This window comes from Cygnus atratus, chromosome 8 (genome assembly GCF_013377495.2).
Source record: "Cygnus atratus isolate AKBS03 ecotype Queensland, Australia chromosome 8, CAtr_DNAZoo_HiC_assembly, whole genome shotgun sequence".
NCBI lineage: Eukaryota > Metazoa > Chordata > Aves > Anseriformes > Anatidae > Cygnus > Cygnus atratus.
The window spans coordinates 22571329-22585603 of record NC_066369.1 but is presented as its reverse complement, the minus strand read 5'-3'; the positions used below and the strand labels follow the sequence as shown (position 1 = coordinate 22585603).

Below are 14275 nucleotides of genomic sequence, written 5' to 3'. Positions count from 1 at the left end.
CCTGTAAACAGATGCCATTTTTAAGCCATGTAAAATGGATTTCAGTTGTTGCCATTGTGGTGTTGGCACTGTTCTGCATTCCATCTGCACAAAACCATGAATTGCAGGGTGATGCCTTATTAAATTATAGGCATTTCTGTTACAATATAGGGGAATTGGTTCTGAAGATGAAGCTTTTTCCTTGTTTTGAAACTTCCTTTATAAATTAATGTATTAAGAAAGCACACGACTACTGAACATTGCCTTAGTGCCACATGTCTTGGACTATCTGGCATTTGGATTTGTCCTCATGAAAATCTGCATAATGCTAATGTTATGCAAAGAAAATGAAGGTATGTGAGTTTTAAAGTTCACGGACTTTGTATGTGCATCTCCTTCCCCAGGTCAATCACATCTCTCCGGAGTGAACTGATTCCACATCTGGTTAGGAAACAGTTCTCTTCTCCTACATCATTGCAGAAGGGACTCAACAACAAAGAAGAGGACCAAAAGAAAAAAGAACAAGCATCCCTAGGTCAGTATGACTATCAAAAATTCAATGAAGGTTTTAAATCCCATATAATCCCATATACTACAGCTGAAGTATTGGAAAGAGTACAGAATTAGCCTGAAAAACTAGTTTTGCTTTTTGTTGTTGTTGTTTGTTTTCTCTTTTACTTCTTGATAACAAAGATTCTAGTAAATTTTGAAGAGCATTGTGCGTTTTACAAATACAAATACAAAATCCTCATTTATTTTGGTATAAATCAAGAACAAATCAACTAGGTGCTCTATTTTTTTTTCCAGAATCCAGTATAGATAAATGCACCTTTGAAAATGTGATTTTAGGAGGAAGTTCCATTGTGTAGGGCAACAGATAAAGCCTTAACCACCCTGCACTGGGAACTGGACAGGATCTCAGATGTTGGAATTTAGTTTTAGCATTTCCACAGTCTCCTTGTCTGACCTTGGGCAGAACATTGCATTTGTCCTGATCCCTTGATTCCCACCTGCAGAATAAAAATAAGCACTTACTCACTAGATGTGATAACATCTGTTAATGATTGCTAAGTATCTAGCCACTCAGATGATGTGGGGCAAAGATTTCCCTTCACCAACAGTATTTTAATAGTACTCCTCTTCAGAAAGCATTTCATTAAATCCTGTCTAACTTCATGCATGTGTGTGTTCTCCAGACATTTATAGTTTCATAAAGGAAGATAATAGCTTGCTGAAACCTGCTCCAGATAACTCTTGTTGGAATGATCATAGAGGAGATATGAATGAAACGCTCCACGAAGGAAAAGTACGCTGCTACGTCCATATAATGAAAGAGGGACTGTGCTTCCGAGTGAATACTCTGGGGTTGTATATTGAAGCTAACCGACAGGTGAGAAAAATGAAGAACAGGCATGTGGGAATACAGCAGTTTGAGACATTTTGGTCTCCAGGAGTGTCTCCCTGTGATACAGCTGAGCAGCGTGTGGGAATTGAACCAGTGCCACTTTATCTACCCACATCACCCTCCTGGTTGCTGGATAGGGACGTGAGACAAGGAAACAGTTCTGTCACTAATTTCCTCCATAGCTTTGATTTAGCCAAGAAAACCCCCACCCCAGATACTCTTCTGGGTTTTGTGGGTGTCAAGACCTGCAGCCAGAGAGTCAAGAAGTGTGGAAAATTAGGCTGGAAGTAGCTTCAATAGATCATCCCGTCAGCATCCTCCATGTCCTAAAGTCAAGATCAGTTCTGACTGGACTCCTAGCAAATGTTTATCTAAGTGATAAAGGCAAAGATTATTAATGTTTTGCAGGACGTCTTAAAACTACCCATACATTCAGAACGCCTAATACTTTCCATTATGAAAGAATTATTTTTTGAACAGGTTTCAGTACATTGGCACTCCAGGTAAATACAGAGGTGATGTGTTGATCTGTTGCAGCTTTCATTTATTTCCACACTACTAAGAATTCATAAAACAAAAGGTCATAGGGGAGGATTATAAAAATCCTAGCTAATGAGAGGATGGTTAAAAGCTTTTTCTCCTAACATGAATTATTTTTTTAACTACACTGGCTGATGCAACTTACAAGTTCTCACTTTACTCTCCAAGTGATGAACTTAATGCTGTGAGGGTGGACAATTTCCTCTAGTTTTGCAAGATTGTAAGGGAGTGCAATAGGGTAAGACTCAGGGTTTCTGGAAGTGGGGCTGGGAGAGCAGTATATTGTATTGGGAGTCCTGGAAGTGGTCATTTCCTTGCCTTTGCTCTCAGACTGAGTTGATTTCTTTTTACTAAAATTAATGAATGAATTTATGCAAATTAGAATTGCAGCATGGCAGAGTGATTTCACACACTGGAGCTTTTTCTCTTTGGTGCCTGTAGAGGAGCACAGAAATAAAGTTGTTTTATAGTTAGGGATGTGAGGAAGTGAGGAGGGAGGCAGCACTGCTGTCAGAAAGGGAAAAATTTCCCCAGGAACATCAGGAACAAGTGTGCCCAAAGGGTTAAGGGAGAATACCGCTTGCTAGGGGAAGTGTGCGTGTACATTTGGCAGCAGCCACTTCAGTAAAAAGTTATTGAGTTGAGCCAGTCAGACTCCATGTGGGTTTTGGTGGTGCTTGTGTTTTTTTTTTTTTTTAACCTAAATATTCTACATTTTGGTCAGTTCAGGAAATGTGTTTGCTCCTGGGTGGTACATAGAATTAGTGTTTTGAAATCACACTGGGGCCTTCAACGTCAGAGAGGATTTTCTTTGAATTTTTAACTTTTCCAGAATGGTAAAATTTCCAAGGAAACTACGTGGAGGTAAAGCATAAAACGGAGCTTAATGATGGGTTGTGAGAAAGGAGTTATTCGGTGCCACTCTATATTTGTTTCTCTTCTTAATCCTGGTAAAAGATACACATACAGTTTTACGTCCTTTTTTTTTTTTTTTCTCTCTTCATTGTTTTGTTGGTCTCTCATGAAGACTTTTGGTTTCTTGTTTGCTCTTGGTCTTCACAGACCAGATTCCGATTCCAGGCAAAGCCTGCACCTATAATTTTGCTGTCCTAGAGGACGGACTTGCAGAGCAGTAGCAGTCCAGTCCAGTAGCCGTGGGAAGGAATGGCATCCTAACCCATTGCCCTTCTGGTGAGGAAACACTTTACTCACATCATTTCACTTCCAGCTGGGTTTCTGGATGCCTGCAGCCTGTGTGTGGGCAGGTGGGTTCAGGAGGGAGTTATCTTCAATAGCAGGAAATAGTTTCTTTGTAAGATGAATTAAATCCAAACACATCTTAAACCTTCCCTTGACCCAGGCACTCCCTCTGACTCCTGCCCCCTATCTAACCTTCCTTTTCAGAGTAGAATGCTTGAGCTGGTAGCTTTCTTGGGTCACCCCTCAGGCTGCACTACCACCGACTGATTCTAATAAGGGTTTTGCTCTGGCCGGTAAAATCCTTTATTTATTTTATCACACCACCTTTCTACTGAGGAGGGCAAGAGCCTTTCCTTGTTTCTTTCCCTTCCCACAGAGCAACACTGGACAACAGGAATCCTTCCAGCCTCCGCTGTAGGTAATGCCTTGGTGTGTCTCGGAGCCATCTGGTGTGGCTGCCCTGCTGTGTGGCAGGTGAGGACGATGTCCCTTCACCAAGCCAGTGTGTAATCCAGCTGGGTTGGCCTAGCTTATGGTGTTTTGGTAAGCTGGTGGTTTTCTGTAACGCCTGCATCTTGGACTGAAGGATCTAACCTACCTTGTTGCTTTTTTGAAAATACAAGTCTAGTAGGAAGACATCTCCAAGAAGTGAAGAGTTACAGGTATAGAAATGTCTACTGGGGACAGCAGGCAACCTGAAGAGGTAGCTCAGAGATGTGAGCTCATCTGAGCTCATCTTATTCATCTGAATGAAGTATCAACTGTGAAAATTCTTATCATATCAAAAACAGCACTATTTGCCCATCCTTGCACGCTGGAAGGGAAACGGGCTGGTCATATTATGAATATCTGAACAATTTCCTGCAAGTATCATCTCATTTGAGATCTTGAGATATTTTTTTCTGATCTGATCCCAACTCCTTCACATCTGTAGGATCTGCTTCTTGAGGTTCACTCCCTAGCTATCAGCTCTTATTATCCCAGCTTTCCAAGGAAGCCATTTTACAGCATCGTACTGGATGGCAGCTCCTTCCTAACAAGTGTGGAAATTGCTGCCGACTCTCAGCCAAATTTAACAGCAAGAGAGATCTCGAAGATACAGCTTTCCTAAGAGTTTTGTCGAAATAGATGCTTAGGTAGGGAAGAGAGACTTAACGAGTAGCCTTTCATCTGCCTTGGGGCAATCCCAGTCACACCATCACTGTGCTGACACAAGCTGCCCTCCCCGATGGGCAGTCCGCACATGCATCCTGCTGGCCAAGCAGCACAAGCAGAGCCCCACACAGCCACAGCACGCCCTGCCTCTCACTCAGGCACGTGATCTGCCTTGGCACAGACCTCTTTGCACTCACACATCGGTTTGCCACCTTCCGTACCTTCTGTGTTTCCTTGCCTGCCACCTCTGTCACACCAAGGTGCATCAGATGTTGCCTCACCGCTGCAAGCGGCTCTGGGCAGCACCGTGTCTGCAAGACTCCTGCCTCGCCTGAGATCCTCATCCCTGCTGTCATCGCCTCTCCTGTGGTGTGTGACCTTGGCCCCAGCCTGACGCCAGGAGAAGCAGAGTGCCTCAGGCTGCTCTTTCACCTAGAAAAGGGGGAATGGTAGCGTGATATCCCATCCTCCTACTGCACTGGCTCCCCTTTCTTTTTGGGAGCCAGCTCAGAATTGCTCTCGATGGATTTGTTCTTGGCTACCTAATGGACCGTGTCTCTCTCTATTACCGTTGCTACTTTGTCTGCTTATCAAACACCTGTCTACTCTCTGTCAAGAGCCTTTTCTTCTGCAGCTTTCTGCCATCTGGAATAGCTACTTGATCAACTGTAGTTTCTTTCTTCTTACACATCTGAAATACTTTTTTTTTTTTTTTTTTTGCCTGCATCTCAGCATGCTACCTCATTGAGCGGGATAAACATAGTCATCTTTTATGCCAGTTTGTTTTATATTTGCTACTACTTGCTTCTCTCTGTGGCATTACTGAATGATAAAACCATTTTGAATTGCATTTAAAATGGCAGATGATGGACAAACCTTTACAGTAGTATATGGGATGCCACTGTGTCCTGCTGGAACCTGCAGCCTGCTTGCTGCTGGTGATCCATTGCTTGTTGCTGGTGGGAAGCTGAGTTTAAAGGGAGACGTGCAGTACATTGCAGTGGAAGCATACCTGCCTCCTTTACAAAATGGGAAGACAATAAACCCCACATATCCAGTTGCAGGTTTAAAATTCAGGAAGCTACGTTTTCCTGTAAGTTAATAAGTTTATGATATAAGTGCAATGGAAACCAAAGCCATCTTTGAGCTGTTCATGTACCATACAGATAAAGCCTTGTCGTGTTAACTTGCGGTGCTGGTTTCTTCATCCAGGTTCCCAAACTATTGCTTAATCTGGGTCTGGAAGAGCCACTGGTTCACGGGTCTGCACAGATCACTGACAGAGGCATGGTAAGTGTTCCCTTTGTCCGTCTCTGCTCTTTCAATACAGTCTGCGTGCCCTTTGCTTCAAGAACTGCTTTGTAAAATTCAGTCCCACTGTTGGATGTGAAGCTGAGTTCTGAAGTACGGAACTGCAATGTGAGTGGTACAGCCCAGTGTCTGCTTGTAGGCTCTCTCTTGAGTTCCTGCCTTTCAGTTTCTGTCTTTGAACATGTTTGGTAAATTTTAATTTAATGTGGTAAATTTTTTAAAATGGAATTTTACTGAGCTAATAAAGCTTGGGAAGACCATCCATCTGTCTGCCTATGGGACAGGCCCCAAATTTTTAGGTCTTTCCTCTGCCAAGGATCCCTGAGGGTCAAGCAGTGTGCGCTCTGTGGATGAATGCTTGAGACATGCTGTTTGGAACACATGTTTGGAGAACACAGATCGGAGAGCTCCAGGTGCTTTTGCCAGTTTCTATTCTTTTCCTCCCTAGGTGGGATCAGACAGCATCATTGGGTCATCTACGCAAGTGGGGGAGAAGACATCCATTAAACACTCCATCATTGGCAGCATGTGTACCATAAAGGACAAAGTTAAGATAACGAACTGCATCATCATGAATTCTGTTACAATCGAGGAAGGGTATGTTACCTCTTTGTATTTCAGTCCCCTAAATTTTCTGTTCGCTTTTCTAGATAGATTCTGAGTCTGTAATTTTTGTCCTGTAAGTAACAGTTGATCACAGGAGAGATGTTTCTAAGGCACAAGTCAGAAATGCCTCTGTAAACAGGCTAAAAATGCAGAAGTGAAATGATTTAATGAGTCCTGCAGTCTTGAAACATAGTTTGCTCTTTTTAGAGGAGATCATACCATCTTCAGAATGTGGAATTAAGTTAAGAGGATGTATGACTCTGTATAGATTTGTGTGCCATCTTTCCAAGCTTTATTTTAGTAGCTGGGTCTATGAGTATACCTAGAATATTTGGGTCAGGAGATATATTTTAAAGTGGTACACTTACCAACTGGAAATGATGTTATCACCTTAGAATATTACAACTTTCCCTGTCATTTTCTTTGATCCTTTTTTTGTCATCTTGCAAGCTTTAGTTTACTACTGTGTATGCTGAGTAATAGAATAAATGAATAAATTTTTCAAAGAGAAAATCTGCCAGCCAGTAGAGGTTTCCTATGCATTAAAGACACCAGCTAAAGAGGTAGCCTTGAGCTTTTCATTTCTAAATGTGGGAAAAGTGGCATATATGTAATTGTTGATGTCTGCGTGCCCCCATCTTTCCATACAAGCTGGCTTCCTGTGGATGTCAGCGGAAAGGAAACTGCTGATTGAGTCTGTGCAGGCCTGTATAAATTCCCTCCTCCTCCATGGCTTGAGGTTTGCTTAGGGCCTCAGGAAAAAGGCCAAACTCTTAAAAAACGCCAAGTTGGCTCTGGAACCTGCATATCTGAAAAACAAAAAACCCAAAGGATGTGGGGTCTATGGAGGATACTACTGTTACATAACTAAATTACAGGTAAGTATGGTACCTTACTGCCAAGTGTTTGTCTTTAATAGAAATCCACAGTAATTTCAAGCACATCATAAATCAGAATTCCTTTGAGTATAGAAAATAGCTGGTTTCCAGTGCAATTGCAAATGGATCCAGTATGGCTGTATCACAAGTGCTGCTGTCATAAGAAGTACCAGAACCTCTCTCGTTTGATCATGGGACCCTCTGTCATTTTGATTAATGAATTGATGCCACAGTCATAATAGTATGGTTCTGCATACGAGGTGAGCAGCTCTACCACAGAGGCAGCTGAGTGTATAAACAGTGGTATTTTTATGAAGAGTCCCAAATTAGCTTGTGTTTGTCTTCACTGTTATATAGTAATACTGTTTTCTAAATCCTGAATCAAGCTCAAGAGTCATTATCATAAGCATTCAACAAAATTCCACAGGCATTATAAATATGATAAGATGTTAAAGCTAATTTTTTGGATAATATTTAGTGAATTTCTGGAAAACAATTTATTCTCTGGTCACTCTCAGTGAAAACAATGTCACCACCAATGACAGAAAAACCTTGCAGTCCCTGGAGTTTTCCCCCTGAGTAGCTCCACTGATGCACTGGAATCAAATTTGTAATCATTCATCTCCAGCAAGAAATAAGATCGTAGACTGTGGAGCTTCATTTAAAAGCATATTGTAATTCATATTGCGTGGATCTACACAGGTACAGCACTGATAAAGTATTTTTATTGCATCATTGTAATCCTTAAGATTAGAGAGGGATGAAGTCATTCATACACAGATGGTGAGATACAGAAATAGCCTAGCTGCTAAGTTGTGTTGAAAGAGGTCTTGCTTGTAACTTAGTGAAAACAGTTTCTGTGTATTTTGACCTTTTTTCATGTATTTGATTAAATCTGATGGATTTTTGTTAAAATGTTAATGATTCCTAAACATGTTGATGGACTCATTTGCAAAAGTTGGATAAATTATACGTGGTTTTGCTTTAAACTGCCCACAGCAGACAGCTTTGCTTTACAAACATCTGTTCTCCCAAGCATTTCCAAGTAACTCAGTCCTTACCTAATCACCAACTAAGAAAACGTCTTCCACTTTAGTTGGAAAGTCAGGATATGTTGGCTGATATGAATCAAAATGAGCAAATGAGCTCATAAAGTGCCTTAGCAGATCTAATTTTTTTATTTTTTTTTTTTGCATAGCAAATGTTCTGATGTAAGCCAGCTTTAACACCATCTAATGCATTGCATATTAGAAACTTCTGGAATTGTGCTGAGAAGTAGATAAAACTGTATCATCTAATGAATATGTGTTCTAATGCTGACATGAGCAGCTCCAGCAAACTAATGGACTACTGTGTTGTGCCCTAGTCACACATGAGCGATAACCGAAGGCCAGTCCCAGTTCTGTTCATCGCAGTAATACCAACTTGCAGCAGTAGGCTGAGAAGACTGCCATAGGGCACATATTATGGAAAAGACAAAGCTGTTTAGATAACCCAGTGAAGAAAGAAAGATCAGGTAAATAATTTGTGAAAGTCAGGAGTCTGGGAACAACAAAGTGCAGAAATTGCTCAGCATTCCGTTCTGAGCTCATTTATCAAGAGCTGTCATTATTCATGACGCTGCCTTGATAATTTTTTTTACCACTTACATCACCTCGAGCTTCTCTGGGTTGAATCTCACCCGTCTTTGTTTTTTGCCCCATCTTAGCTGGAAAAGTGCTCAGCAGCTTCACTTAACGGTGTCAAAATGGTCACAAAGGAATATGTGACGATGTTTTTGTCTCATGATGGTTCTCTGTAATGTTGTGAATTGAGGATGCTGTTGGACATGCCATAGTTTCTGGAGCTTTGGGACCCACAAATTACATCTCCAAACCAGAAAGACTTGCTACATTTGATACCAGCTTCTGAAATGGACAAATAGATTCTTTCTGGGCAGATGGGAATACCACAAGAGGTTTAGTACAAAACTAGGTTCTTATTGTTAGGCTGTGGTTGGCTTATTACTGTAGAAACAGAGGTTATGACCTAGATGATGCCCTTTGAAACAGTTCCTTCAAAACTGAATGGATCAAGAAACTTGATTTCACCATCGCATACTGCTTGCAAGTTACGATCCTTTCTCCAGTGATGGCTGATATGTCTGATATTCTGCAGGAGCAGTAGCAGGGGTTTGGGTTTTCCCAGCCCTGGTGTGTAGGGTTTCTGTTAAGCTATGTATGTCTCCTGTGAAGTGATTTGAGTAGATATGAATCCCCCCTTAGAAGAGATTACAGGGGATTAAAGAAGTTAGCAACACGGGCAAAATAATTGCTAGTCCTTTCTTAATGTGTTTCCTGCTGTGAGCTAATTCTTCCATCAATGAGACAATAAAATAGCGAAGATTACATACGTGCTGAATGATGGCCATCCTTGACCAAGCTGGGAGGGACGTAATTTATACAACAGCGCAAGTGCTGAGAGATGCTGACTGCCCAGGTGACAGGCTGCAGCGGGGAAAGGCTTCTTGTTTCCCTCTGCACGGCTCCCCAGAGCTCGGTGACAAATGGCTGCACTGAGTTACGTGGCTGGAGAAAACTTACTCAGCGAGCTGAAATTATAGGGCACGCGAAAGCTCCGTGCGTCTGAATGCTCCCGCGGTAGCTGTGCATGTCCTCAGTCTGGGTTGTATTTGGGGCTGACCCTTTTGTTTGTTCTGTGGGTTAGGTGTGGTGCCGTGCAGCAGGGCCCCTCCATCCCCAGGTCTTTGATGTAGGGGTGCTCTCCTTATAGCCCGCTCGCCTCCCGAGGAGCACGCTGTAACACCGGCAGCCTGGGGCAAAGGAGGTGACACCGAGCACCGTGAGGTGTGAAAAGTGCAGGGGGGTGGTGTGAATATTTGATGTTGGGGAAAGTTAGACAAGTCTCAGTGGGAAATGGGGTAAACCTTTGGGAGCTCTGATATCTCAGCAAAAGGATAGGCCGGATAAAAAATGTGCATGGGGGACTCAAGTACCCACATTTGTGGAGGAAGGACTGACACCAATTAACGTTACGTTGGCTGATACTAGCATCTAACTTGTTCAGTCACACGAAGACAGTAAGTTATGGGTTGGATTGCGTTCATCACGTTCTGGCTACTTGTGTTGAAGTGGGTGGCGCAGACGCTGTAACGTTACTCGGTGAGTGGACTGGAGCGAGACCACGTGCGACTAGTTAAACGCTGCTCGCGTTTACCACATGTCTCCAATTTATTGCTAGTTTTCTTTGAGAAAATGTACAAAGGAAGAAAACAACAAGCAAGCTGAGCTGGATTGACTACTAACTGCAGATTGATTGTGAAGTTTATTGGTTGTTTCCTCAATAGTGCCAAATCAGCACCTGATGTAGAAGCAGTGAGCGGTTTGAAGAAAGTTGTAATTAAAACCAGGATGGAATCGAGCATTTATAGGGGTTCAGCACATAAGTGGTCTTTTTCCCGTTGGATAATAGCAGTACGAAGGAATGATCCTGTTGCCAAAGCAACATTTTGTTGAAATTGTAAAATGTATTTTACAGCGCATTCCCTCATGAGAAAGAATTGAGGAGATGAAGTCGTTTCCAGCACCATAGCTTGCAAAGCTGGGAATAAAGTTGTGCTTATGCAGGGATTCCCAAACTTGTTGCATCCTGAGCTGTTGTCTTCTGGACGCTCGGTCTCCCAATACCAGTTGCACCCCTGCCCTATGCTAACGTTGGAAAGAACCAGTCTAGAATAGGTTTTGCAGAAGGCACATGAGAAGTGAGTATTTAATTCAGAAAAAGCATATGCTCAGCTTAAATATGGATAAAGTATATATTAATATAAAATATATCATGGACGTAGATAAGTATGAATATATGAATAAAGCTACATACAGTGCTTGCCTGTAAAAAGGGCTCTTACTTCTCTTGGTTATGTAGCAGATATGTTCTGTCCTCTCTCTCCCACCTTTTGGTTTTATACTGTAAAATCTTTTGGTCAGGAACCGTAATTTTAATCCTCCTATTTAATTCATTGCACATGCTTCATAAGATACTGAGTAGAGACAACCTCAGGTCAACAGAGTTTGCTTTCAGGAAAGTAAATTGAAGAAGAGAGGACAAACTAGGCAAGCAGTGAGCGGAAAGCAGTTAGGCTGCTTGCAGGGCCAGTTTTCAGTTGCTTTCAACAGAAGTTGAATTCTGCTGTATTGTATTTAGGATATTTCTCATATAGTACCTGTTATCTTGTGAATCTCTGAACCATTATTACTCTCAGCTCCTCAAAATAACATTTTCTTCTGGCTAGCTTCCTGGTACATCAATCTATCTCAAATAAATCACCTGTTCTTTAAACTCAGATACAGATGTTTCCCTGATAGCGCAGGGAGCTCTTCACCATTTTACGAACATCTTGTATGCCAAATGTTGAACTTAAAGCACAGGTCAGCTCTGAAAAGTGGCATTTTAAAACAGCTCCTCTCGTTCTGCTGATCTTCTTCTTCAGGTGGCCAGAGTTATGTCTGACTCCAGAGCTATAAATAAGCTTCTGCCTCCTGCTAGCCACATGGCTCTAATTGAAGAGGGGTATGCGCGTTTTCAAAGCATCTGATTGCTCTCGGGTTTTGGTGGGAATCTCTGTGTAAGTGCCATTGGTGCTGTTGAAAATTTTCCCAGCCTGGGTATGGAAAAGGAAGAAATTCTCCCGGTGCCAGAATTTTTCCTCTGAGTTCCTGAGGGGACTGCGGAGTTGAACCAGTTCAGCTTAGCTCCAGGAAGCCAGCCTCTGTTTTTAAGGGCAACGTTTAGAAAGTCCTCTTTTACTTGTAAACCTAGCCTGTACGATATGGAAGTTGATTTAACCAGTAATGTCCTACGGAGGGCTACAGTGCTCAGTCCCGAATTGCCCTTGAAAACCCCAGGGAAAACATGTGTCAATTATCCCTGTCAGTCTGACTGGGCCAGCTGGTGAGCAAGCAAAGCAAACTCAGCGATGGGAGTGAAGATACAGCTTTTCTGCTCTGTTACCTTAAAACAGACATAGCTTCTCCTGGGCATCAGCTGTGCGTGTGTAAAGCCATGCAGGATGTGGCCCTTCCACTCTGTAAGAGGGAATCCAGAGGGAGGTCAGTTTTCCTGCGTAGGGTTTCCTGGTGTGAAACTGGTTTCAGCGTGCGCTTTTGCTGAAGTGTGCAAAACCGGGCTTTCAGCTACATAAAAGGCCACCAATTTGTTTGTTCCGAGATCAGCTGGATTTATCTGAAGTTTCAGAGGCGAGGCACAACCTTGCAGGCGACCTCCCCCAGCAGCCTAAGTTTCACTTAATAAAACAAGTTCAGGTAGGTTTGAGGCAACCCTTTAAGGTCAGTTGAACTTTCACTGGAAAATACGAGTGCTGGCAAGTATACGCAATATGTAATGCAAAATGTTTAGGGTGTGGGGAAGAAGTGTAAAGGAGCCATACCACAGTGATGAGCTTGGCTAGAAAAGAGACATAAAACAAGTTCCTTAGCGAAAACACCCTCAGAGACGGGTTAAGAATTTAGGGGGTTGGTAGAATGTTTTTGTTACCCCCAAGGGGAAAAACAGGAGATCAAAGCCCAAATTCACTTAAGAATGCTTTCTTTGAAATGTATCTATAAATTATAGCACGTACTGCTGGCATCTATTGTAGTCTCTGGTATTTACTTGAGTGTATAACGTGAGATCCGCAGAACCCTGGGTTGGCTCCTAAGTGTGTAAAACTAAATGTTGGTGAAGGCAACGTTTGGGTTCTCAAGTTTCCTAATGGTGTTTTTGCCTCTTCCCTGCTTCCCATGCTCTTTGTGCCTCGTCCCTGTGACTGCGTGTCCCAGCCACAGAGACACAGGCTGAAGGGGGTTCCTTGAGGGGCTGCTGGTAGCTTTGAGAGCTCTCTGCCCGCCTCCTTGCCACCTCTCCCCACCATTAAGGTGCCTGCCGTGGCTGTTATCTCCTTGGTCAAGGCAGAATGGGATGTTGCTCCCAGGGGAATCCACAGCTGTTACCCCTCCGTCAGCAAAGTAGCTGCCGAGGCATGTCACCCTTGGCTTTTAACTCCCAAATCAGTCTCTCTGCTTCCTAGCTCATCCAGAGGAGCAAGAGCCCTGACTTCTTGGCACGGCGGAGCATTGCCCACGGGCCGTCCTAGGCGTTACGCTTCGAGCTCTTTCTTCAGCTCGAGTCTGTAGTTTTAAGCGTTGCATTTTAGACACCTCTTTTGCTTTGCTTCCCAGCGGAGGTCGTGTCGGCTTTTTGGCACAATTGGATTAAACCAGCAGACCTGGATAGCTTCCATTGGCGTTTCAGGAGCTTTGCTGTAAGGCAAACCTGTGACATTCATACCTTCCTAAGCTTGCACAACGCGGGCGAGAGCTGCAGTTGAGGTCTTGACCTCGGTTACTTAAGCCCCTTTCTCCCAGGAGCGTTCATCACTTTAATCACGGAGTCCTAAATAATCAGTGGGTAGCCTGTAATTAGGGGGTTGTGCCTTGGACTCCTGCAGCCTGCTCCCGGTGTGCTGAGCGCGGCGTATTTTGATTTCCCATTCCCCCAAAGGACGTTTGATCTCAGATTTACACTTTGGAAAATTAAGAAAGGTACAGCACCTCAGTCCCCTGGCAGTCTTCCTGCTTTCGGTGGTAGGTGCCTTTCTTTTCTTAAGTGTCTCAGCGCTGCAGCAATTGACACACTTGATTTAAGGGTTTGATTTATAGACTGATACTCGGGCTGAAAGTCAGCAGTTCCAGGGCTGCATAAATCAGCCTGTCTCGGGGACTAATACTTCCTTATTTATAATTTCGACAGGAGATGGAATTCTTTCTCAATTCTTTACATTTCTTTCAGATGTAATCGACCACCCTGTCCTTTGGTTTAAAGCTATGTGGCTTTGCCACAAATAGAGGGAGGGGAAAGCGAGCCGAGGCCAGGAATCGCCGCGCTATAAAAGCTCCATATTGTGTGCTCTTGGACTTTGCTTTCTCCCGGCTTCCTTCGAGCCCACACAAGAGATGGACTTGAGGTTTTTTTGGCTTTCTTCCCCTCCCCCCTCTCCCTCCATACATACGCTGACCTTTTGGAAAAATAAATAAAAGATAAAGCCGGACCTGGAATGTTGCAGAATGTGTGTACATTTTGCTCTCTGTTGTTTTCTGCTGGGATTAGTTGTTTACAATGGGGGGGAGAGGGAGGGCAGAGGAAGGGA

General features: G+C 43.1%; 1 protein-coding gene across 1 annotated transcript in view; it reads left to right on the top strand.

The window, feature by feature from the left end:
- Positions 1 to 14275, top strand: part of EIF2B3 (eukaryotic translation initiation factor 2B subunit gamma) — a 96329-nt gene that overhangs the window by 66696 nt on the left and 15358 nt on the right. The window contains exons 7-10 of the mRNA XM_035538127.2: positions 384 to 514; positions 1176 to 1369; positions 5492 to 5569; positions 6039 to 6187. Coding sequence (XP_035394020.1) covers positions 384 to 514; positions 1176 to 1369; positions 5492 to 5569; positions 6039 to 6187 — 552 coding nt within the window. The remainder of the gene's footprint in view (positions 1 to 383; positions 515 to 1175; positions 1370 to 5491; positions 5570 to 6038; positions 6188 to 14275) is intronic.